This window comes from Lichenostomus cassidix, chromosome 2 (genome assembly GCF_008360975.1).
Source record: "Lichenostomus cassidix isolate B80296 chromosome 2, HeHo_3.0, whole genome shotgun sequence".
Classification (NCBI taxonomy): domain Eukaryota; kingdom Metazoa; phylum Chordata; class Aves; order Passeriformes; family Meliphagidae; genus Lichenostomus; species Lichenostomus cassidix.
In genome coordinates, this window is record NC_139482.1 from 108398062 (window position 1) to 108424789 (window position 26728).

At 38.2% G+C, this 26728-nt stretch overlaps 1 protein-coding gene across 3 annotated transcripts in view; it reads left to right on the forward strand.

Moving 5' to 3' along the window:
- The window catches only part of MEP1B (meprin A subunit beta), a 31200-nt gene extending 4713 nt beyond the window's left edge, over positions 1 to 26487 (forward strand). The window contains exons 1-15 of one of the 3 annotated variants that reach the window (XM_085052752.1): positions 1002 to 1107; positions 5666 to 5684; positions 5870 to 5920; positions 6020 to 6063; positions 7061 to 7133; positions 8053 to 8170; positions 12118 to 12296; positions 13756 to 13974; positions 16904 to 17056; positions 17793 to 18008; positions 20326 to 20793; positions 22277 to 22459; positions 22914 to 23166; positions 24917 to 25118; positions 26077 to 26487. In XM_085052752.1, the coding sequence (XP_084908878.1) occupies positions 1045 to 1107; positions 5666 to 5684; positions 5870 to 5920; positions 6020 to 6063; positions 7061 to 7133; positions 8053 to 8170; positions 12118 to 12296; positions 13756 to 13974; positions 16904 to 17056; positions 17793 to 18008; positions 20326 to 20793; positions 22277 to 22459; positions 22914 to 23166; positions 24917 to 25118; positions 26077 to 26094 (2259 nt within the window). In that variant the 5' untranslated portion in view covers positions 1002 to 1044 and the 3' untranslated portion in view covers positions 26095 to 26487. Of the gene's footprint in view, positions 1 to 992; positions 1108 to 5665; positions 5685 to 5869; positions 5921 to 6019; positions 6064 to 7060; positions 7134 to 8052; positions 8171 to 12117; positions 12297 to 13755; positions 13975 to 16903; positions 17057 to 17792; positions 18009 to 20325; positions 20794 to 22276; positions 22460 to 22913; positions 23167 to 24916; positions 25119 to 26076 lie in introns of those variants that run through there. The other 2 variants (XM_085052753.1, XR_014850094.1) reach the window with 2 other exon arrangements.
- The last annotated feature ends 241 nt before the right edge of the window (positions 26488 to 26728 follow it).

Genomic DNA, 26728 nt, shown 5'->3' on the forward strand with positions numbered 1-26728 from the left:
ACAATACGAAATCTAAATGCCATTCTTAATTTTTGTGTTGGTCAATGCAAGTAGTTAGTCTGGGAATGTAAAATGTTAGCAAAGCCTCATCATTTAATTACCACAAGTACCTGCAGTTTAAGCATAATAAGAAGCTGTGGCAATTCCAGCCCTCACTGACAGCTAGGAAGTAAAAGAGACATTTAAAGCTGAAAGAAATACCCAAGAGTCACTGACAGTGGTGATCACACAATGGTACTGACATTTAAAAAATTAATTTGTATGGAATCTTTAAGTAATACATAAGGATGTCATTATTTAAGCTAGTGATAAATGCAGTGTGTCATACATTTCAACAATAGAAATAGCTTTGCATTTTCCAAAAGCAGGATACTGAATTTATGTTGCTGACAGATATTTTTTATGTACACACATTTCTCATTTTCACTTTCTGTCAAAAAATGCACAATTATTAATATATTAATGTCTTGCCAGGAGTCTTGCTGGTTTTCTGTTGTTCAAAAGGTTTTAGTGTCAGCTTTATTCTCTGAATCACAGAATGATTGAGGTGGGAAGGCACCTCTGGAGATCTCCTAGTTCAATTTCCCTGCAGCAGGTCACTCAGATCTGTGTCTGGTTGTGTTTTTATTGTCATCAAGGAGACAGACTCCACAACTTCTCTGGGCAACTTGTCCCAGTGCTTTATTTCACTGACAATGAAAATATTTTTTTTTTCCTAAATTTGGATGGAATTTCATATGTTTCACTGTGTCTATTTCCCCTGTATTTCATTTTTCTTGTTTCCATTTCATCCAATGAATTTCTCTCCATTGCTTTTTCTCACAGCAGTTCTTAAAGATAGTTAAAGTATTTATGTTAGTTACTGTAATGCAGTAATGATGGACTTACTTGACAATGATGTGCTTACTTGACAAGAAAAAGGTAGGTAAGGTAGGTGAGTTAATCGTTGTTGAGAGGACAAAGGTTTTGATTTATGATATTTACTGTCTTAAATACCAAGTTGGTGTAAAATTCTGTCCATGAGACTGCTAACTGGAGAACAACATGGGCTTGTTTTCTGTGCCTGGGCTTCTAACTTGTCTTCTTCTTCAGATGGTCTGGAGTCTGGTAAGAGAACAAAGAATATATATTCTTTATATGACTAAGTGATGCAGCTTAAAATGAGCTTGAGAGGAAAAGACTTAATTTTATTAATTCTGCAAAATAAGAATTCTGTTGTTTTTTGCGTGGGAGAGATAAATTATTTCTGTTTCCCTGGGGTCTTAGTGTTGCTATTTTTCACAGACCTGGCTAGACATGGAAATAGATTATCTTGTGTTCCCCATTTAAGCAAAATGTGTTCAACTAGTACTCAAAGTTAGCAGAACATCAAGTCTGGGGGTTAGAAGCAAGTATTGAAATTTATTTTAGTACTCCATATCTGAATGGATTTTTTTTTTTTGTTTGCTATAACACTATATAATTGATATTGAAATTTATACCTTTTTAGCCACTGCATATACTTGGAAATGACTGCTCCCTGTTCCTCCAATCCAGCTGAAATATTTCAGGTCAAAAACTAACAGTTGAGATTTTGATATTACCTGTCTTTTGTAGTGAAATACAGCATTTTGCTCATGCTGGGAGGCTTTGTTGTAGAGGTCAGGAACTTTTGGTAATAAACAAAATAATTAATTCAGAGAACAGAAACCAAGAGGTTCTTGAAAGTTTGTTTCAGATGTTCAGAACCTCAGGGGAATTTACAGAGTAAGGTATTACTTTTTATGACAGCACCTAAGTGCAATAACATTATCTAAGTTATGCAGCTTAATAATCTGTGGCAGCCTTATTGTCTTCCTCTCCACTAACGCATGCTCATACATCTCCCTGAATTAAGCACTCAGCCTCACATTCCTTACTTTCACATAGTCCCCCTGTATCCCCCACTACCCCAATCCCACACTTCCCTACTATTTCTACTACCTGTGTGTATGCCCCAACCTTTTGGAAGCTCAAATCTCAGCCTTGTTTAGGTTCTACTGCAGGCTTTCTCAAACCCTAGAGTAGGTGATGCAGGGTGCTGCTAATATCTAGAAGTTATCTCACACTGAACTGATTTCTAATAACTAGGTCTAGTGTGAGAGAGTGGCTTCAGATCACCAGAGCTAATTATTTCATTTCCATGTGTTCTAAGGCCAGGAAGGGCTAATCTCAAATTTCCGGATGCCAATAATAAAGTACTATAGTCTGGAGTAAACACTGGTAGGTTAGGGAGTCTCATCCAACTCAATTAGTATATTCCATCTGAATAGATGTCCAAGCTAGGTGAGGTGGATCATCTTATGGAGATGCCAGGGCATCATGGTGGTGCCATAGATATTCTAGGCACATAGGAATTACCCATTTGTTTTTTCACTGATTACTGAGCAAGTCCCTTTACCTAATGCACTTTACAACGTGATTACAGTAGGTGAGATTCCTCCCGCCTGTCCAAGAGGCACTTGAATTATTAGTCAGTTAAATGTGCTCACAAGCTATGGTTTAACCAACCATTGCTATATCTTAATTCACATGTTGTCCATGTCCAAAATTAGGGACTGATACTAAAAATGATGAGAAATTTGTGTGTTTGTAGATTTAAAAATACAATTGATTACATTCCTCTTTGGTATACCTCAGTTAACACAACCTTCCTCTTCATAAGACTATGAATTTGTTGTGTATTTACAATACTTTCAGATACTAGAAATGCATCATATAGTTTATCAGGCTGGTATTGAGACCAAAGTCACTGCCATATGAACAAGTAATACTTGTATGCAGAGATGCTCCTTTTGAAACAGATTATTTTGCTATTGATATTCACAGGACTAAAGACCTAATTTTGTTGGGAACGTAGTGGAAAGAAGTGTTGGAAGGGATTCCTTCAGTATAAAACATTCAGTGGCAGTTTACAGACACTGAGGACCAGCATGGATTTCACTGAGTTGTTGAATTTGGTATTGTTCAGTCAGGGGCTCATATTTTGATTTGTGCATCAACAGTACCACTGTACTTAGCTACTGATTTCAGTTTATGAGCTTTTGCTGCTCACAAACTCTTCCAGGAGTGAGACAGTTTGTACCTTTAACACAGTTATACTTTCTGATTAGGTATGGGTACATTGTAATTTATAGTTATTTGAACTGCAGAAACCTTTTTCTCATCATTAAGGGTTATGAGGGGATTCAGCATATATGGGTGTGATTCCTCTCCTCCATCAATAATCTTTGACATAAAATGCAATAGTTTAGGAGTAAATTAATTCTTCAAAACATGTGTTACACACTTTGCCCATGTATTTGCAGCTTGTTTTACAAGCTGCACTTTCATTTCAAAACTTGAATATGTAGATACTGTTTTATGCACGGTGATAATGAATTGTCTTATGCAGCGATAACAAAGTGCAATAAATAATACAATATATGTGCAATAAAACAACAACATGTAGGAGGAGTCTATTGACATTTCAAATGTATGGATGGTTTGTCTGAAGAAGGTATCTGCAGTTATTAAACCATATGTGTATATGATTGTGGTTTTTTTCCTAAAGTTCCCATCTTTTTTCTCATATATCAATGTAAACCTGAATGATGCCAGTTAATTTTGAAATGTGAGATCAATATCAATCCTTCAGCATTTGCATCTGCCCAACTCTGGAAGCAGTTTCTCAATGGAGTCAGTCACTTTTCCCCAATGATACTGGGTTTTTAAGAGTCACCTATCTTAAAGTCTGATAAATTTTAAAAATATCTCATAGTGCAAAATGCTGATACATAGCTGTTTCAGGAGAAATTCAGTGAGGAAACAGATGCTACTCAGTGTTTTCTGTAACTGATCCTTCTAGGTCAAAATCCTTCCTTTAGACTAAGCAAGGATATATGTGGGTGATAGTTTTCATTAGGAAAAGAAAAAGAAGCAGAAAAGTCTAATAAAAATTTTGCCTGTTATATAACAGTTAGATATTGTTTGCATGTGTCAGCTGATACCAATTAGGAATTATCTCTCTTAGATGTATAAATTGTAGCCTCCACTTGGTTTGGCAAAAATGGTTTTCCTCCCTTAGGCAATCATATTAAATCATCAAAATCTGACAAAAACTGTGAAGCAACACCTTGAGTTAATTTTAGTTCAGGTGAATCAAAATAATAAAATAAGATTTCTGGCCTTTGTATTTACAATATTTTTTTTTCTGCTATTTGCCGAAGTTTTTAAAAGACATTAATTCCAGATTAAAAATTAACCTCTCATTATGAAGCTAAAATAGGACATTCTGATAATGTCAAATCTTTCTTTCTGAACCTTGAAATTTAATGGGAGGTAGGATTGTTTTTCTGTGTTTGCTTAAAATTTTTATATGAAGCCAGATCTAGGGCTCACAGTTGTTTCCCTCAAAATCATTCCCATCATTATGTGTGGGAACTCAGGTCTAGAAGAACATGTGCATTTGAATATCTCTTGAATATTCTGGCCATACTGTTGTCTTACACATCATACAGATGTTAGAAATTACCACAATTAATTGTCTTAGGGACTGCATGGACTTGATTTTTGCTGGCTTTCAGCATTTTGATCTTGTGTTGTTCATTGCTTTTAGTGGAAGTTGCAGATGTTTATCAGACTGGTAAAGGAAGTCCTACACGCAAAGCTGCAAGTACAGAAAACAAATTGTTTATATGGAGAAAGAAAAACAGGGCAGAAACTGCAGTAAAAATAAAAGCAAAAATCCCACACTTTTTTTCCAGAATTGCTGTGATATTATTCCATTTGCTATATCTGCAACCTATATTACATCTGAGAATACAAAAATGCTTTTTATCTTCAATTTGTGAGCTTCTATTCAAACATACAAATAAAAGACACCCAGTAGTGATGGCTTAGAAAGGCTGTTCATTATTTTACTCACTGTATGAGAAATAGTTGCATAGTATTATGTCAAGTATGTCCAAGGCAGTCCAAAAATGAATTTTCTAGTCAAATAAAAGAATTAAGGTTATGTTTTATAGGCATGTTTTGGCAAGGAGAAGTGTTCTATGTATATCTCATCATATCTCACCATGATCTGTGGATTCTCCATGTTGCAAAGGGAGTGTTTGAATTGTTATTGCTTAGATAAATTGAGTCCAGACAGGGCACTGAACTGGAGCTGAGATGACCTGGGCTGTGTACCCAGTCCTTCAAAGCTTTTCTGTGTGACACCAGACCACTCATTCTCTCCCACAGTCTTCAGATTTGTGATGGGAAGCTAAGCATAATTTCCATAGGCTCTGCACAGCTGCTGACCAGTAGCAATACTTGATTCCATAGAAATTATAGTCTCTGGTTTTTTCCCATTTGTGAAGGACATTTCAGCATTACCTTAGTTCTGAGAGAAAAGCAGCTCTAAAACCTCCACAGAAGCAGTACTGGGTGAATTACTTGTTGGGCAGCCTGAGGTGGGAAGGGCACAAAACTGCCCCATGAGCAAATAAAGATTTCCAGTCAAATGAGGAGGCAGTGGGTGCAGTCAATCCAATACAAAGCCATGCGCTAAGTGCTGTCAGTTGAGCTTGAATCACATCTCTAATAATGTTGAGAAAGTAATGCGAGCTGCATTTCATTATGTGCCTTTCTAATAATATCTTTTTTTTTTCTTCCCCCTCCCCAGCCTGCTCCAGAGACAACTGGTGAGTTCTGTTTAGAGATCTATTTGTATGCACGGGAGGCAGTCAACAAAACCAGCTGCTCATAAACATCGCTAGGACAGACACAGATTTATAATTACTGTTATTGTTATTGCATTAATTTTCACACTTCATAAAGATAACAGCAAGGGCTAATGTCCTACCTCACTTGTCTTTTTATTTTTCAGAAATAGACATAGATGGAGGAATTGATCAGGACATCTTCAACATAAATGAAGGTTTTTCAAAATTCAATCTCTTTTTTTAATTTTATTTTATAATTTTCATTAGTCTCAGATCAATACAATAACCGAATGTTCATCTCCTCTTCCCTTTAGCTTTAGGACTAGACCTTTTTGAGGGAGACATCAAACTTCAGGGGGTGAGTTCAAATATAAAATACAAAGCCAAAAATATGTCATTGACTTAAATGTAAAGTACTGCTGGCATGAAAATGATAGATTCATCCTGCTCCTACAAGCAATAAATGCTGTTTATGAAACAATAAACTGAAGATGATCAGGGATGGAATTCTACAAAATGTCATAGACAGCGAAGGAGTCAGCAGCATTTGCAGAAACATTATCCAGCATGAGATCTCTTCAGTGATTAGATCAATATTATTAGCTTCTTGTTTCCTTTTTTATATTTGCACTTTTGAGAGATTAAGCAGCACCGATCATCATCCAGGCATGTTTGTTTAAAAAAAAACTTCATTTAGCTGTACAATATTTATTCTGAGCCAATTAAATTCACTGAGCAGAACTGCAAAACCTTCATCCTATAAGTGGATTGACTAAAACCAATGAAAAATTTAGATCTGTAATACCACATTTTAAAGCATCTGGCCAGCATCCTTATCTGATCAACTAAAAAACCAATAATTTACATCTCAAAAATATCTAGTAGGAAACCCCCAATGTGTCTTGCACTATGAGAGTACTCTGAAAATAGAGTTTTACTCTCCCTTTTGGGAAATACGCTGAATGTGTCACTGGAAGCAAGGACAGCACTTGCTAAAGGCACAGAAAGAAACCCTTGCAAGAGAAAATTACAAAATTATTAATCTCTGTACAGTATTCAGGACTTTTGATCTTAATGCTTCCCACAGGAGCTGAAGCTCCCATGTACATGCATCAAAATCTCAGGTTATTTCTGTGGAGAAAATGCTGCAGGAAGTTGGAGCCACTGATAGAAGGAAGTAAAGGGATTACAAGCCCAAACCTTAGACCTATGAGTAAACTTTCAAGGTCTTTGAGCTCATTATTTTCTTTTATGTCTTACTTGGAATTGTAGGTTTGCTTTAGCACTATTGTAGTCCCTGATGCCGAATCAGCTTTTAGTGAGGACTGCATACTTGTTTTCTTTCTTGGATGCAGGAACGAAACTCCATCATTGGTGACAACTACCGGTGGCCCCATGTTATCCCTTACGTCCTTGAGGACAGCCTGGGTACAGTATTTGCCCTTCACAATATCTTTGTGTTGTGTTGATTGAAACGTTAAACACAGGTTGATAAAGCTCCTGAGGCATCCTTTCCTCTTTTAGTCTGGAGCAGTCCATTTCCCACAGCAGGAATGGGGCTGAGTGTGCACAAACAGGATCTGTAATCTTGGTATCAGTGCCAGTTCTCACCTCCTTTCTTGAATTGTTTTCCTGCTACAGCCCAGCAGATTGTTTTGGTTTTGAAATCTTGTGGCTGAGACATGAAACTCTACTAAGCAGAAGTGAAAAGAAGGCACTGAATATATTTTTATGGGCAGGAAGCTTACCTGGCCATTTGCATCATTCACAGGAGTGAAGGCTAAATGGCATTCTGACAGACAGTTTGCAATGGCACATTGCCAAATCCTCTAACGTGAGCCAGGGACACATCATAGTTTGACTCCATCCTTTAAATCTTTGAGTTGAAACTATGCAATTTGCTTAGAGGAGATAACACAGATATAATGTGAGCAATTCAAATCCTGGAGAAATTCAGTGAGAGATCTGTAGCCTGCATTCTACACTAGGTAAAAGATGAAGTCTTAATTTCCTATCTATTTAATACTTGTTTACATAAATCTCAAAAAATTAAATTAAAGAATCTACAAAATTAAGACACCCCCACACTACCCTTTTATAAACTCATGATGTATATTTTATACATAAGTATCAAAGGAAAATTACACAGGAGAAAAACAAGAGCAAGATACAGTGATGCAAGACCTTAATTTATGTTTTTAGGTCCCTACTTGGGTCTTAATCCAACAAAAGCCCATTTATTTTCATCAAAGATTGCTGGAGCAAGACCCACCCTTGGGACTTGCTCCATATGGATAACAGTAGAAATCTATGAGTTCAGTATTGACAAGAACTGTTTGCTTTGCAGAAATGAATGCTAAGGGACTCATCCTCAAGGCATTTGAACAGTATCGACTGAAAACCTGTATTGACTTCAAACCTTGGGAAGGGGAGAAGAATTACATATCTGTGTTCAAAGGAAGTGGGTAAGAGAAGCAATTCAAAATAACTTTCATTCTGTTTGTTTTCAGACTACTTTTGTGGACAGTATTCACTCTGAAACTCATGTATATGATTATAACTTTGCATTTTTGTTGTTTCCATTTTCCCAGTCCTTTTTAAACTGTCATAGTTTCCAAAACAGATATTACTTTAGAAGTAATGAACAATTTTTACTGATATTTATTCTTAAATACAAGAAGAAATCCAGTCCTTTTAGAGGTAATTTTCTGCACATGGTAAAAGATATCAGAAACAAGGCAATTATGTTCTTGACTGATCTTTGGATATATGGAGATCACCTTCAGATGGTCATTCTTAGTATACCTTGGCTTTTAGGGGGAAAGTGAAAAACAAGGAGAAATATGATAGTTCTGACTGAGGGGCAATGAATTTGAATGTAAAAATTGAATTGCATTTCAACAATGTCACATGAGCATTCAGATAAAAAAGCAGCATTTTTAAATGCTGTACAGCACTGATCTATTTTACTGATGTTTCACTTTATTTACCTTTTTTGATGAATAGTCATACTATTTAATCTAAAATTTTGCAAAATAAGAGTCCAGTAAAGAAGTCAAAATTGCCTCAACTTCTTCCCTTCTAAGACAGTCTCTGTCAAAATTGTGCAACAAGAACAAATCTCCATCCATTCTGAATCATTTCTCTTTTAGAAAAGGAGAACAGGGTTGAGCTTGATAGCCTGGTGAGGAAATTTGCTTTCAGAAAATAATTTCCTGGTATGAGAATGCATTCATAAATGGGAAAAGATTTTCTGATAGTAAAAATGTTTCTCTTTCCCTTTGGCTTGTTCTGAGATATTTGTAGCAGATAATTGTTTCAAAATCTCTTTGGTGTCTGGCTCTTTATATTTGCTGCTGTTTGTGCTGTACACATGACACTGAAACTCAGCTCTAAAAGATATATAATTGGAGCAGTGCTTTTTCCTGTGCTAATGACTTTGGCTTTTTGAGCTAAATGGGAATCTCACTTAGCTGAATTTTGTAATCCTTCATCCCCTAAAATATGCACTGAATTTGCTAATAATTGTACCTGAAAAAGAACCACAATATTTAGCCGATGGCAAGTAGGAGGCCTTTGCGCAATGTTTCATTTGTACATCTATTAAACATAGATGAGTCATGGTGATGAAGAAGATGACCTGTTCTGGTTGGATAACATATCTTGCCCTCCCTGCCTGGCACATGGCTTGCCCTGAAATATTTCTATCACCTCAGCTGACACATCCACAGCAGAAAACTTTTTAAAAGATTGGAGCTAAATGGTGCGGTCTCCTGAAAATGGCCATCCAGTTTCAGTGAGTCAGCTTGGGCTATACAAAGAAATCAGGACTGACCCTGAACTAACTGCTTTCATTTCATGCCATTCCTCACTTCTGGCGTAATGGAAGGTGTAAGCTGGGTGAACCAACCCAATTTTGCTCTGTCGTTCCTAACGTTTTGGAGTTTTTTTTAATCAGCTAGGAATCTTCTGTCTGCTGACTAAAGACCTCAGTCCAGAGGGTACAGTGCAGATAGGCGCACAAAGTTCCTGGCAACATAAAATTTTACCACACCAAGTAAAGGTTGATAAATCATCTTTCCTTTTCTGATCTTGGCTTGCATCTATAAAATAGGAATGTGGGGGAGCTTTGGGTCCAAAGGATTTGTAGCAGGCTGTAAAGTCCTCATGTGTGTTACCCTTTTGGATTCAAATGAAGTGAGCCACAAAAGAAGCCAGCTGTCTTTTGTTGTGTCGACTGTCCTGTGTGAAAATACACTTGTAGTCTTTGGTGTAGGTACAGAGTGTATCAAGACCCTGTACAAAGAGCCTCTCCCTGTACACATTCTTCATCCACCTTTCACCTTGGCTACTACCTCTACTATGTTGGCTCCACCCTAAGTGCTGAGCAAAATACATGAGGGCTGGTTGTGAGTCACAGAAATGAAGGATCATCAGATGAGGCAAGATGTGTCTGCAAAGTTCACAGAAGAGTCTGGAAACCTGCAGTGGATGTGCCATTTCTCCTCACTCTTCTCATGAAGAGCAGGATTCATTCAGCAGGAAAACTAGCATGGTGTGCTAGAATCAAATGATTAGCAGACCAGGGAGGACCAACATCATCTCTAGTATTTGCAAGTGGACAATCAGGTTTTCATGGAGTACTCCCAGAAGGCCACTTCAGCTCTTTGCCACTGTGGCACATAGCAAAGGGAATCCATGCAGGAGTGGATTGACACAGATCCCTGGCTAACCAGCTTGGTGCTAGTATGTCAAAGTGTCTGTGAGCTGATATTGGTGATCTGTGATGCTGTGGGAAGAAAATGATTAGCAGGACATTAGTATAAAAATGTGCCTGAAACAAGTGGGATGGTTGCTACTGATGGCATGTGTCTATTTACAGCCCAGAAAGAGGGATTGTGGGATTAGTCAGAGCAGGTACTTCCCTGTTCCTCTAGCCTCTGACAGCAATGCAGAAAACACTGAGTCAGAGGCAATACAGCTCTCACACACCTGGGGAAAGCTGGGACTTTCTGCCACTTTCTCCCCTCCTGAAGACACTGCTGACACAGGGTTCTAGGTGCCCATTGCTCTGGACTGCCATGTCCCACTCATTTAAGCTTTATTCTCACTGCAGGGTGACACAGACCAGGTATTTACTCCCCCTGTGGCTGTAGAATGACAGTGCTGTAGGCATTTGGCAGACTAAAGGCGAGGGGAAGCTGGATCCTCTGTCAGTTGGACATTAGTTTTGCCAAGTGTCCAGGATGTGTCTGTAGCCTGCTGTGCACTGTGCAGCAGCTGTGAAGCCAGAAGTGGCTTTGGTACGAGGTGGACCCAGGCCTGTGATGGACTTAGATTTCTGCACAACACAAGAACCAGTATGAGGCCTTGATCAAGGAAAGACCTTGAAATTATGGATGCTACATGTTCTCCTTACCAGGTCTCATGTTGTGATTCTAATGAGTAATCAATAGGTAAGGCCTGTGTTGCTCTGTGGAAAATGAAATACTGGGGAATATGTTGCACTAATAAGTTACAGAATTTGAAAGCACATGGTGTGCTTGTATTTTTAAATTTCTGGGGTGATAGAACTGCAAATCCTATGGCATATTTTGTGCCTGATTAATTTTATGTTCTTCATTGGGTAAGTATTGATTTATTTGCTGCATAAAATATCAATTTAAATGTAGCTCTCCATGCCTGCTACTTTGTGGACATGGGGTGCCATTTTATTGGCCTGTGCATATAACTCACTAAATTCTTTCATCCTTTAATAAAAAGTTCCAGCACAGCTGCAGTTTTGCTCTTACTTGGGAGTGTATGACAGCAGCAAGTGCTGTAGCACAGCATCTCACAGAGAGCCAGAAAGAAAAGAGCTTGTGAAAAGCACTGTCAAATTCACTAAACTGTCAGAAGGTAAAACCACCATGCAGAAGCACACCTTGCCTGGTAGCCACAGCAAAATGCCAAAATAGAACAGAGAAAATCAGGCAGAGGAGAGAATATTCATGGACCCCCTTCTCCTTATGACAGGGACAGGCTCCAAGTGTGACTACAGTCACATACTGTAGTCTAGCTGAATGTTGTTAATTTGCAGTGACTTAACTGCTCTAAATTATGTGCCCATGGCCTTTGATGTTCCAGAGTACCACAGAAATCCTCATCAGCTTTCTTTTGTCACAAATACCTCAACATTTTTCGTCTAGCAGAGCCAGAGGCAAAAAACTTCTTGTTCATCAAAACAGAGCTAAGTGTGAGAGGAAGGGATATGACAAGGAACAGATCAATGGAAAAGTTCTCTCTGTAACAAAATGTGACTTCAATGCTCAGTTTAAAAATACACCTGTTGAACAGACTGGGTCTGGGGTTCACATGGCATGGGGATGGTGTGGATCTCACAGAGCTCTCTTTCATTTTATATCAATGCCAGCTGCTGGTCCTCGGTGGGAAACATACAGATGGGGCTGCAGCAGCTCTCCATTGGAGCCAACTGTGACAGGATTGGGACAATCCAGCATGAATTCCTGCATGCCCTGGGATTCTGGCATGAGCAGTCACGGTCTGACCGGGATGACTACGTGACCATTGTCTGGGACAGGATTCAGTCTGGTCAGTCACTCCTCTGTTTTTCCTTTCAGGCTCTGGTGTTAGGGGATTTAGCTGGGGTACATCCTTTCCAGCCATCCTTTGGTGGTCATGCTATTTTTTCACCTGGGCTTACTTTTCAAAGCCAATATATCAATAATTAAATATCAAGAGATATCTATTTGAGACAGAAATCCCCATTTGTTGTTGCTGTGGTAATCCCTTGTGTCATGACAGTTTCCGAAGCCCTAGTTAGACATCTGAATCCTCTTATGCTGCATGTTGTACCACAGAGCAGCAGAAGAGGATAATTTAGTTTTTTTAAATGAATACTCTAAAAGCATGCTTACTCTAGCAGCCCTTAATGAAATAAAAGTAACTAAACACTCCCCACCCTGAAAAACCCAGTCTGACCAAAGCCAGTAAAAAATCTCCAGTGAAAACACTAGTGCTTTCTGCTTGTCTGCTACACCTGGTGCAGGCAGCAGAGCTGAGATAGCAGAGTGTGGAGAGGGTGGGCAGGCAAGAGAGACCTTTCAGGGTCTGTGTCACACCAGCAGTTACTTTAGCAATGCAGCTTGTGAATTGTAAGTGTTGGCATATTTGGCACAACCCTGAGAGTTTGCACAGAATTCCTCAGGACTTTGCTCTGTCTCTGCTTCTTTAGCTTGTTGTTGTCCTCTGTGATTTTCAGGCTGTTCAAAAACAGTTATATACACAGACTTGATGTTTTCCTAACATAGGTGCATAGGTGCACACAGAAGTCTGAAAAAGTAGATAATGACTAAATCTAATGCATTCTTATTTAGCTGTGATCAATAGTCAGGTGCATATGCAATTATATATTACAGAAAATGACTTAGACTCTGTTATTTGATTTCCATTATATTTTGCTGACTCTTTAGTGACAAGCTGCACTATTGTTGGCCATTTGAAACTGCTGCAATTGTTTTACACTGGCCAGAATACAGTTACTGTATTTTGACTGATTTAAATCTTTACTCTCCTTTGGGTAGTGAGCAATTGTTTTTTTTGCTCATAGTCCAGAAAATATCTGTGAAGTTAAATTCTGGAAGCTTATCTGATAACAACTCTAACTTGTTTATTGTTACTTAAAATGACTAGCAATTAAAGAGAAGAGAATACAGAGTAGAAACAGTTGCAAATTGCACTAATTTGAGTACTGAAACACTCTCTCCACTTTTGGGTATCACAAGCCCATCAAAGTTTAAAAGAAGTTGCACAGAAAAAGGTTTTCTGGTAGCAAAAGTTTTGCTTCTTTCAGCAGAAGTCATCAGTGGCTGAAAGATGAAAGTAAATAGCCCTATACTGGAAATAAAACTATTTTACAGAGTAAGTACAAGTAAATGACTACAAAAAAATATTTGGAGATCTGATAGATTCTCTGTCACTGTAAGTCTTTATATCAAAACTTGATTCTCTTGGGCAACAGACAATCTTTCCTTTTAATTTTGCCTCTTAGGTAAAGAGCATAATTTCAATAAATATGATGATAAAAGATCAGACTTCCTGAATGTTCCCTATGACTACAATTCTGTGATGCACTACAGCAAGACAGCATTCAGGAATGGAACTGAGCCAACCATCCTCACCAACATCCCAGAGTTCATGGATGTCATAGGACAGCGGATGGATTTCAGTGAGTACGACCTCCAGAAGCTGAACCGACTGTACAATTGCAGTAAGTTTCTCCATTTATTTTTCATTATATGCCTCTGGCATTTGAAAGAAATGAGGGTGGATACATACATGCTGGATGCAACCAGACATAAGTGAAAGAGATGCTAACATATTTAGAGAAGTGAATTGTGTTAAAAACACCAGATATAATGGTGAAGCTAGAAATAATAGCCCTCCTGCAGAAACACTGCTGAGTAGCAGAGGTTTCTGTGTAATTTTATCTGACCTTTAGTTAAAAACCAGCTTTGCTCAGCAGCTGATTTTTGTTCATCCCTTGGGTGGCTGTTTAAAATGTGTGCTTCTGCACAAAGCCTTTTGTTTTCCCCTGTATTATTCCACACCTGTTGCTCAGGCACTGCACAGAAATGAGTATTTTTGCCATGGCTGTCATATCTACTCCACTTTCATGGAACCTGTGAGACAGAGTGGGTATTCATGCAAATAGGGTGCACATACTGTTATGAATAAAAGGCAAGCTTTTAAAATTTTTGTGTTTAGTTTCAAACCTGGTCTCTTACAAAAGTGGGCAAAAGAGTTATTTTGCTCAGGTAGGGTTTATTTTACAAAGCTGAATTAAAGTAAGAGAAAGAAATCTAGATAGTTCTATTATCAAACTGGAATATGATTCTGTAATTGTTGCTGCATGCAGTGTGCCCTGGCATTCAGATGAAAACTTTCACAGTATCCCAAGTAGTGAGTACTAGCTTACAATTATATGTTAAGCCTCATTATACAGTTACCTTAAACAATTATCAACTTGGTTTATTAAAATGGTGCAGGTTTTTTGAGTGTACAGTTCTGATGAAAATATTTCTATTCATGTAGGTCTAAACTGAACACACAGTTACAGGCAGCCTTAGATTCTAGCACTCATTGCACAGTCAATTAGGAATTATAAAAGTGTTTACAGCTAAGAATGTCTTTAACAGGGGATGGGGTCCTTCTTCCTCTCCATTAATCTTATATATTTTCCATCATTCTTGTGCATTACAGAAATACCTAATGACAATTTATCTTTATTCTTGACCCATAGGCACATTCCCTAAATGAAAAAAAGCCCCAGTGCTGTTGAAATCAGTGACAAAACTGCCACCACATTCAATGCAATCAGGATCTGCCCTGCTCCTCAGTCCATCTCTTGGCTTCATATAATGTGTATAGTGTGGATGATATTTGCAGAGACATACATATTGTCAGATCACCCACCTGTGCCAGGGAGAATGGTGCTTCACAGGTCCCAGCCTTGACCCATGCAAAAGATTACTTCATTTGCTGAACATGATTTAAGGAAAAGTTTAAGCTGAATTTCTGCTAGGGGCCCATGCAGACAGGAAATTGCATAAAAGACGTGAATCTTGTATCTTAAACTGAAGAAAACAACCCACACAATAAGAAATACTGACTGATAGTTTAGTGCTGCTCCAATCTGTACTTCATTGCTGTCTTTCAGGCCATGTGATTACTGTAGATTTTAGTCTGCTTTCTCCTTAGAGCATCCTGCTTAACAGAACTGACCATGAGGTTTCCCTTGGCCTCTGAAAGTCAGGACTTGCACTCATTCCCCATGTATTTTCTCCCAAGTCCAGTCTTTCACTGCATACCACAAAAGTATCTGGCTCTTGGTGCAGATGGAGTTCACAAACTGCCTCACTCATTGCCCCTTCCTCTGTTTCAGGAATGAATCTCAGAAATACTTTGTAAGCTACTGAGTCTTGCTTTTGTCTCTTCCTGTCATTCAGGTCAACACTCCATCTAATAATTCTCTGTTTTTCTTACCTTCTTTCTCCAGCAGTCAATATAACATTTGCTGTGAAGGCCTTTTCTTAGTTTTTACAACATCATACCGATACTGTATCTTAAAAAATATCAGTCATACAACACCTGTAATTACCTTGCAGCCTCTAGAGGATTGTTACCTTTGCATGAGGACAGCAAAAAATATTTCAGCAGTAGAACTGATTTGGCAGCAGTTCATACTTAAGTGCTTCCCAGAGTCAGAGCTACAGCTAAAGTGAAGCATTTGGCATGTTATTGAAGTTGAGTTTTGTGATACTCAAGGTCTTTTTGTTATGCAATGAAACCTGTAAACCTTTAAACCTTTAAGCCACACTATTTTATACATAGTTTAAAAAGCATTTCATTAACTTAGTTGTTTTCAAATCATGGCTGGTATTACACAGAGCTCAGACATGGTACTATGGGAAACAAAAATAAGAACAGGGATAAACCTGGACTGTGCTACCTTTCACATATCCAGAGGTTGCTTTAGACAGAGAAAATATTTCATATGGTGTTCTCCCTTTCATATTCAACTGCACAGTCTTTCTTCACTTAATTTTTAACTTGTTACATGAAAGACATTGTAAAATTTGTATGACATGAAATATCCACTGGTCCAAAATATACTTTTGCCAAATGTATTTTTGGTCCTTTTATCAATTCAGCATTTGAAAAATCAAGGCTTTTTTATTACAGTGAAATAGCTTCTGCTCTTCTGTATTTCAAAATAAGCACTCCAGCTGATACATTAGTGAACTTTTACGAAAATCTGTGTCCGTGTGTAGACTGGCCCAAACAAACAGAGGAATGGATGGAAAGTGTCAGGACCTTTTTACTGTAATATGAAGGTGTGTGAATTGGGTTGGTATTAGTGTTCCTGTTATAATTAAAAGATGTAATATGATAATTAGCAGATGCCCTCCTGTGCTTGCTAAGGGCCCAGAGTGTTCCTGATGACATCTTATCAGTGTCAGTGCTAACCACCCAGTGTTTTGAGTTCCTGAACATTGTATATATGAATGCTGATCATATTTGAAGCCACTGAGTATTTGGTGCTTGCATTTAGTCTTTCTCTGCTCATGGCTTTAGACCTTCAGAATTAAAATGTGTTATGTAATAGAGATTAACTTTTTTTTTTTTTAATGCCATAGCCTCCTCCCTAAGTTTCATGGACACATGCAGTTTTGAACTTGAAAATATATGTGGCATGATTCAAAGTTCAGATGATAACAGTGACTGGCAGCGTTTGTCTCAGGTTCCTGCTGGGCCAAATACTGATCACACTCATATGGGAGAATGCAAAGGTATGAGAAAAAAACTCTTATCTTTCTGGGAAGGGTTTTCTGCAGAGGTGTGCGAGTTTGCTTCAAGCTTGGCCTTCTTATCTGTTTATTTTTTGACAAATTACAGTTTATTTTTTAACTAAGCAACATAAATCTACATACTTAAGGACATCATGTGATATGTTCGATCTTCTGCTTATTTGAGGAGACCGAATGTCCTTATCTCTTTTGATCTGTTTTTCAGTCTTAGTGTCTCATCCTGGCATGAGAGATACCTGTGGTACAGCCACACCAGATAGACTGCTGCTTTCCTGAATAAGTGCTCAATAAGTCCTTGGAAAGGAGTAGGATTTTGAAATTATGTATATTACCAGGGCTGAAATGAAAAATTAATTGACAATCTAGCTAGATTTATCTGAACCTGTCAGAAAGCTTCAAGAGTTCAAGACCTTAAACTAGTCCTCCAGAGAGTCAACTGTGAGTTACTGACACTGCATAAAGAGTAAAAACCCATGGTTTTGAGTACAATTTGCTAGAGACAATGAAATGAGGACAAAAGCTGCAAATAAAATAGTTTTGCCTTTGGAGAATGCGAACAGGACCCAGTCCTCAGTCAGAGATTTGCACAAGATTTACCTAACCCTGACCTGACTCTGTCTTTTAGAGTTATTACAATACAGCATTAAGAAAATCAGTACACCAAGAAAATTCTGTCTTCTCTCCCCTCTAATGCTCATTTCTCATTGACTTTTGGCAGATTCTGGCTACTTCATGCATTTCAACACCAGTGCTGGAGGAGAAGGAAGCAAAGCTGTCCTGGAGAGCCGAATTCTGTATCCCAAAAGGGGCTTTCAGTGCTTACAATTCTATTTATACAACAGTGGTAATGAAAATGACCGTCTGAATGTCTGGGTCAAGGAGTACACATCAGCCAATCCAAATGGTACTCTGAGATTCATTGAAGAGATAAAAGGTATGGAATAAAATAGCATTTTGTTTTAATCTGCACTTAATATTTTTCAAAGTACTGGGGGAAATTATTGTGGCAAAGTTACTAATTTCCTAGTGTTCTTTGGCTTCTTCTCTATCTACATAATTGGTTCGTTGCTGTTGAAATTATACCTGATGGATCCTCAGTCAGCTGTTTTCCTATAATATAATAAATTACCACAAATTTCAAACTCTCACATTATCAAGATGGCTTTCTCACCAAAATAGCTAAAATTCCATGAGCAATCATTTTAACTGTTCTAGAATTGCTGGTATCAATAGCAACTGATGAAGCTGGAGTATTAGAATAAGTAATAATAAAGAAATGGAAAGCATAAGTGCCCTGGAATATCTAATAAACAATTTCAAAAAAGATAAAATTTAAATTATTTTTTAAAACAAGTTTTGAAATCACTTAACTGAAATATATGGACAGCAGATCATGTCTTGAGTTGTAGTTTGAAGATTAAATTCTTGTGGTTTTAGGAACCTATGGCCTACAGAATGAGTAATTGAGGTCAGTTAATGGACAAGAGCTCTTGAAGCTAGAATTTCCAAAGTCACCTTATGATTAAATTACTTTCACATATATTTAACTGTTATGTGGTGTCCATTGCAGCTACACCAAGTTCAGTCTTGCTGAAGGGTTTGAGCAGGTTCTTTTATCAAATAGACATAATTTCTTTCTCCTTTTGTCCCTTTAGGCTCAGCTGCTGCTGGTGTCTGATTTTCTTTTCTTTTCTTTTTTTCCACTCTTCACCTCTATGGCTTCACCCTCTGTGCCCTCTGTGCTAACAAGCATCTTCACTGTAAGTGTCAGGGTTGCTGACAGGGAAGCAAATGTAGACTTCACATCAGTCTGAGCCCTATCAGACTCTTACAAACCGTACTTTGAACCAAGATTAATTTCTCCAGACTTCTGCCTTCCTGACAAACACTCTTGTGTGTCTGTTAGGTCCAATCTCCCATTGCTGCTTTTCAAGTCCATAATTTCCTTTGAAGTCTCTGATCTCACATGTGTCCAAACAGGCACCCTATTTGGACAATCTCTGGCAAAACTTTCAGGAATGGCTTAAGATCATTTTTCCTCCAAGCTGTTTCACTTCTCTCATGTGAGAAGTTACAAATGCAGTCAACAACCTGGAAGAAGCAGTGACACTACAGCCTCTTCCACCCATGTCTGACAGCCTGGCTCAGCTGCTCATGGGTTTGCACTGAACCACAACGTTCAAGAAGCTTAGGGACAATCCCTGAACCCTTCCCACTGGTTTGTGGCAGATGGAGATTTTTGAACTGCACATATTACATGTAAAAATAATTTCACTTATGCAGAAGACGATTTCATGGAAAACAGTGGGGTATTTTTCTTGTTTCTGGGTTAACTTTTTACCTCCTAATTATAACAGTAATGAAAAATGTCAAGAAATTAAGACTCATGTTTAAGATCTACTGCGTTGTGTTTAGGGTTGTTAGGAGAGTGATGCATGAGTTCTGTACCTGGAATTGGCACTGCTTGTTCAATAAATGCAGCTGGTCCTCTGTGCAGATGAGCAAAAACCAGACAGTAAAAGAAATTGTTTTGCCTAACGTACTTTTAAAAAAGGGTTTTCTACTTCCATTGACCTCACAAGGCCCCTATGCAGAGGTCTTTGCTTTTGTGTACACTGCTCTTGGAGTCAAGTGGAATTTGCTAGTGCAGGCAATTTTGGATGCAACATCAAACTTGCTGTGAGGTTTTATTGCATGAAGTAGGTTTTGCAAATGGCTGGCTTTAATTTGACCTTAGTACCATTAATCATTTGATGGGTGAATAGTGCTTCTGCATAGGCAAACTTCCAACAAGCCATTTAAAAATACAAAAACAAATGAATGAACTAGTCTTGTAGTTCTAGGCTCCCAGAATCCTCTGGAATATTTTTTGGTGAGGCACATTGTTGTTCAGTTTTTTAAATAAAACTTGTTCTGAATTTTTTCCTTTTAATAATACAGGTGAAACTATTTTTGTGCATTTAATTATCACAGCATCTGGATTAATTTAATGAAATTTTATTTTAAAATGTGAAAGAAAAAGCAGTTTTAAGACCCTTCAGCAAGCACTATTATGCATATTAATTCTGTTGAAATATTTTATTGAGCAAATATGGTCTTGCACTGCAAAGTAACATCTACAGAAGAAATATTCCATCACATCAGTGGCAGTGGACATGAAAAATTCTTAGACAATGTTGGTATAGAATCCACAGACCTGTGCAGTGTTTGTCTGTACTGCTGATTCAGAAATCTCTACCCTTGTTTTTCAGGTTCACCTGAGACTTACTGGCAGCTCCATCATGTTTCTTTGAACATCACAAGTAAATTCCGAGTTGTGTTTGAAGGCGTGAGAGGAAGTGGCTCATCAAATGGAGGCCTCTCTATTGATGACATCAACTTGTCAGAAACTCAGTGTCCCCACCACGTCTGGCATATCAGAAATTTCACACATCTCCTCAACACAAGTCCAGCAGGGAGAAATGGGACAGTATACAGTCCACCTTTTTACTCTAGTAAAGGATATGCTTTTCAGGTCACCTTGTATGTAAATGGTACCACTGATAACCCATCTAATTTAGGAATATACTTGTCCTTGATTTCTGGAGCCAATGATGATCATTTGCAATGGCCCTGCCCATGGCAACAAGGTACCATGATCCTGCTCGACCAGCACCCTGATATTCGTCAACGGATGTCAAACCAAAGAAGTGTAACAACAGACCCTGAGACATTATCAGGTTAGTTAAAATCAAGCATGTAGAACACAGGAAAAAGACTAGGGGTCACCTCTCTGTGTAAGTTAGTGTATTAGCTTCTGGAATGTTTCACATGTTTGCAGCAACAATAATACTGATCCACAGACAAAAAAAATTAGACCTACAAGCAAATTAAGCTGGGACTCTGGGTCTCTCTCTCTTTTACATTTGTATAAGAAACAGGTGGCTGATCTATTCCTAAAGTTTCTTTCATATGGTAAGGATGCATTTATTTCTGCTTTAATGAGAATAGAAGTTTTCCGGAAGGCATGAAAATAAAATACTGAATTAACAAATAGGAAGTTCATACCAGATAAAAGTGCAGCTATCAAACAAATTCCTGCCTTCCTTGTCAAAGGTACAGTGGTGTCAGCACAAGCCTCCAGATGGACAAAGTACTGATTCATATTATGTAATCTGTACTTGTTCAAGGTGTGAGAAGATAAGGGCTGTTGTCCACAATAACTTGGAAAGGAGGCACTTGCAGTAAAATGTAACTCTGAGAAATGGTAGGAATCTCTATAGAGAGAGATTAAAGAAAACACCCATATTCATCCCTGGATGAAGTTTGGATTTAAGCCACCATGACTTTCTGCATTTTGCCAAAGAAACCATCTCTACCACTGAATTGGTCTTCTGGGCTTTCAGACTAGAAAGGAAGGAAGGCACAAAAATGCCCAATTCACATTATTATTTTAAAAATAATATGTTTTACGTTCCTTTTCCTATGACACTGGCTCTACATGAAAACAAAGTGGATAATCTAGAAAGACTTAATGCCCTCTCTGTAAGTGAAACACACACCACACCAGATCTTCCATAGATGTTTGACATTTTCCCTGTGCTTTCTGCTGTTACAGCTACAGTGCTCATCCCTTTTCCTTCCCTGATCTGTGGATGTGCAGCCTGTTTGCATTCTGCTCCTTCTCCATTGTTTATTCATATATTGCAAACAGTCTCAGATTCCCAAGAGAAGCCTTGCAACACACATTCTCTAACCAGAGAAGCATTGGAGCAGGCAGTTCTTTCTCCCTCTGTCAGATTCTTTCATGGATAATCAGGCTCAGCTTTGAGATTTAGAACAGGTTTGCAGGCATCAGTGATCCATGATCATTCAGGTTGTTCAAATATCTTGTGCCCTGCTAACATCTACTGCAGGAGATGCTCTCTTTTGAGAAGAACTGCATTAACTCACATTACAGATGATTCATGTGCTACCTACCTTCTTGATCGCTACACTTTAAATAAATAAAAAGACAATACAACAGGTTTTCAACTAGCTCTCCAATAACCTCATCTCCAGTAGAGTCTTTTCTCAGTACCTCAGGCTAAGCCAAATCATTGAAGATCTCCATTGTCTTGTGCCTCTCATCAGTGGGAAATTTCAGGCAATTGAGGTTTCTGCTGAGAGACAAATCCAGAGTGGTCTCACATTCACATTCTTTTTACCTTTTTTTTTTCCCAGGATCCTCTTCAGGTTTTATTTGGGATAGGCCAGATATAGTGGGATCTGAAGCAACTTTTCCCAATGGAACTAAATACATGAGAGGCCCAGGAATTGGAACAAGTGCATTTTTAACTCATGAGAGACTTAGAAGCCGCAACTTTATTAAAGAAGATGGTGTTTATATTCTTTTAACACTGGAAGGTATGTAAACATGGATGGTACTCTTTACAATGCAATAAACACAGTGTTAGATACTAAGTCACTGGTTCTGTAGATGTAAATACACATGATGTACTTTGTACATGAGCAGTATTTGAATTATGCCTGTATCTGAAGTCAAATCATACATTTTAATAAATTTGTGAACAGGTACATGCACAGTATAATTCCTTTATCTCATGTGAAGGTGTATAAAACAATGCTAATCCTGTGCAAATTATTTTCAATAGAGTAATTTGAGTAAAACTACCTGTTTCTGAAAAAAAATCTAGAGCACATTTCCAAAGTACATCATGCTCTTGAAAGGTAAAAACGACTGTTTATCCATTATACCCATGAACAGACTTATTGCTCTTTATTACTAGAAATTGTGATTAGAATAGGAAGAAAAATAACGTGAAGCAAAGGCCTGATGTCTTGTGGGTTCACTGTGCAGATATATCGCATCTCCTGCCAGCTAAGCCGAGTGTTTCACCCCCTGTTGTTACGACTACAAGTGCCAGCACCACCAAACCTGGCCCTGGCCCTACTGCCACCAACAAGCCCCCCACCACCAGTGCATCCACCACCACCACCACCACGGGCAGCACCACCCAGCCTGAAGATCCAGAGGTTCCAACTTTCTGCCCAGACAACCCCTGTGAAAATGATGGTGTGTGTGTTCTGGTAGACAGAGCACCAGTGTGCAGGTAACTGCCTTTATTCACTCTCAAATGCAATTTTAGGATGAGTAATGAAAGTTTCTAACAAAATAAATCTCTGCTCCTAATGAAAGGAAAGACAGATTGTAGCTGATTAAGGCAAGTATTTGCAACTGCTCCTGTGAGACTGAACTTATGGCCAATTTGGGCAACAAAGCTCCTAACCTCAGCATCTGATCATTTTGAAGTACTCTGCTTGACTTCCCTGTAAATTATATTTTAAATGTGTTTATTATTTTCAGCAATGTATTACTCCAAGTCCTTATTATTCTCTATAGCAAAATGTAGAAGAGTTGAATAAATGTAATTGAAAGAAAAGAGCATTTATATCAGTAGAGAAGATTTTTAATACTTATCAGATAGGAAGCAGCATAGACATTATTTTAAAATTTGATTCAGGAGTATTGTACAGTGCAAATTATGACCATGAATTACCAAAGTGTAGTCATTCACCTTTGAAAGCAGCAGTGAAAGCTAAGGACTAAAATATTGTTTGCCCTGCAACAAGATTAATATCAATTTTCATTTAATTCTCTGTGGATACATTTACATAACCCACCTGCCTGATTACCATTGTTCCAGCTCTCAAATAAGCTCCAAGGCTGAAGACAGTAGACTTATATGCTGTGCCAGGGCAGGTAGACTGGAGTGCTGTGAGGAAAACATAAAGGCAGAGTTCCACAAGACTCAGGATGACTCATTCAGTGTTATATCTCCCCATTTAGAAACCTTTTAAAAATAATTCTTGTGCAACTCATCAGAAGCAGGTCACAAATATGAGTAAATGTCAAGACGTGGTTCCAAAAAGACAAAAATAAAAAATATGCTGAATGTTATGCCTCATTTCAAAATTATGGAAACAGAACATTTATTTTCTGACATCTTTGGACTATTTGAAGCTTTAGTGCTTTTGTGACCTACTTTCTGTCCTACAGAAATGTGTGACCAGCAGTGAGTTTCCATCCCAATTTTCTGTTGGGAAATGGGTGGGAATGAGATACATCTGCTCAAGCTGAATCACCTGGAGTCCCCCCAGCAGGCAGTATCTTTTCAGCACACTGCAAACAGACTTGTTTTCAGGACTGAGGTAGTTCTGAATAAGTGGCTTAGAGAGGAGCTAGAAAATCAATACATAAGGAATAACCAAGGTTAGAAAGATGGGGATGGGTGTGCATTCAGCAGTACTGCATGGATATATATTTTTTTGCAGTTAGATCATTTGGACCCTCGTGAGCTCACTATAAAATGTTTCAGAGTTGATTGTGGTGCTGGGTAAGGTGATGAAGTCAAAGCCCAGAGGTTGTTTTCAGTCCTAAAACCAAATGACTGCTGGACTGTTCATTTCTTTTCTTTCCTCTTTCTTGGGGGAGGGCAGAGGCAGCTCTTACAAGTTCTTTAAATTCAAAAACTAAAAAAAGCCGAAGAAAACCTCTCTAGATCAGCTGCATCCAAGCATTAAGCAGTCAAGAAGACCAGCAAGGCACTTGGGTTTTCTGGCAAAGGCTTTCTCTGAAGGCACAACCTGTGAAACAGCAGGAAGCTGAAAGAAGCACATTCGGGTGTGTAAGGACAGTGGGCCACTCAAAACAACTTTAAAATACAAATCCATTTTGAAATAACTTCATTATGCTTTGGGATATAGAAACTGCATCAGAGATGCCATTTTTCTGAAGCAGACATTTTCTGATGTCTTTAATCTTTAGGTGATAACATGTTTGTTTGTTCTTTTGCTTTCTAGATGTCCAGCAGGTGACAACTGGTGGTACATGGGAGAAAAGTGTGAAAGGAAAGGCTCAACCCGAGAAAATATTGTAATAGCTGTTTCTTCAACCATAACTGTATTTGTGGTAATGCTTATTGTCACCATCACAACTGCAGTGTGCCTTAAAAAGAAATACAGAAAAGAAAGGGAGAATAAGGAGGCCATGACTCTAGAAGAAGTAAGTATTTTGCCCCTTCCAACAAATATACACATACATGTGCACACCTGTCTATATTCACTAAAAAGTAAACAATCAAATTCGGTAAGAAGTAAATGGGAAAATGTCACCTTTTCGAAGTCTAAAGACTCAAGCTGGGAAATTAAAGAGCTCCATTAAGTGCCACTAGTTTATCAAACACCAAAACCCCACTTAATTCAAAGTCTGTTCTACTCCATCCCCCTCCAATTTGCCCCAATGAGAGCCTACATTGAGTGGGATAGTGTGAACAAAGGAGTTAATTTTCAATTCACAATTAAACCATATTTTCTACACAGTATACTTGTATTTCATCTATTACTGCCTATTCCACTAAAGATCTCCCCTTAAAATACTTGGATATAGTGCTAAAAAATGTATCCCATAATGTCAAAACAAAAAGCAAATCTAGAAATAATTTTCCATCATCAAAGGCCATTTTTTATGCAAGGCATGAAGTAGCCATGGAAAGGTAAAAGTAGGGAAAGGTAAAAGAAGACAGCACTTAAAACTGTCTGAATGACAGATCAGAAATGCCGTGTACTGGATAGAAGCAACTTTTGGGCAGGTCTTCATAGGAAATTTCATACAGTCTGAGACACATGGACTCCTACTTTAAATAGAGGCTTGTCTTGGAAATAGCAAGTGTGACATAGTTTAGAGGGTCTCACAGGGCACAGGAGAAATTTTGTAAACAAACTGAAGGAAAAAGTCCTTCCAGACAGCAAAGTTCCATTTTTAATTTTACACTAATATTCTTTGTGTGATACTCCACTGAGTTGCAGTACCCCTGTGCAGTGTCAGAAACTTGACACTGTTACTTTATGACCTTCCAGTAAATTGTTTTGGTTTCTTTGCAACTAATGCTCTTACATTGTACACATATTTCTCTTCCCTACACACTTTTAAGATGTGGGTTTGTTTTTTCTTCCCCACTTAGACTAAAACATCCTTCTGAAGATAATGCAAGCAAGCATCAAAGACACAAGATGAACATCACTGCAAACCACAACTACATCATCGTTCTTTCTATTCCTTTTATCTCAACCATCATGATAAAAGTTCATAAAGTCTGGAAAATAATTCATCATCTGGATAAAATACTGTGCTAAAGTCACTGAAGTGTCTGACTTAGTGCTGTGTACCGTCATGCAATGGAGAAAAATGGAAATATGTTGTGTAACATGTCTGCCCTGTCCTTCAAGTCTACCTGAACATGCAGAAAACATGAAAACTGCATCCTGACTTTCAGTCAACACAGCAAAGTCTAAGTTTGCTATATTATCATTATGCAGTTTTCTGTAATAAAGGCGAGCTGGACCTGTTTTCACAGGGTGCCCAGCAGTTCTCAGTAGTTCTCCTGCTGCAGCTGTCAGTCATTAGTGTGAGAGTTTGTGGAGTGTGGGAGCGTCTGGTTCATTAAGTTACTTGGTTGTGATCTACTCACTATAAAAGAAATAACAAGTAATGAGGAAAGTGATAAATGAGCCTCACAGACACACAAACATTAATGAGGAAGTCACAACAGAGACAATAATGAGGATCCAGAATGCTTCAGCCACTGATTGATGGTCCATTAGAGGAACTACTCG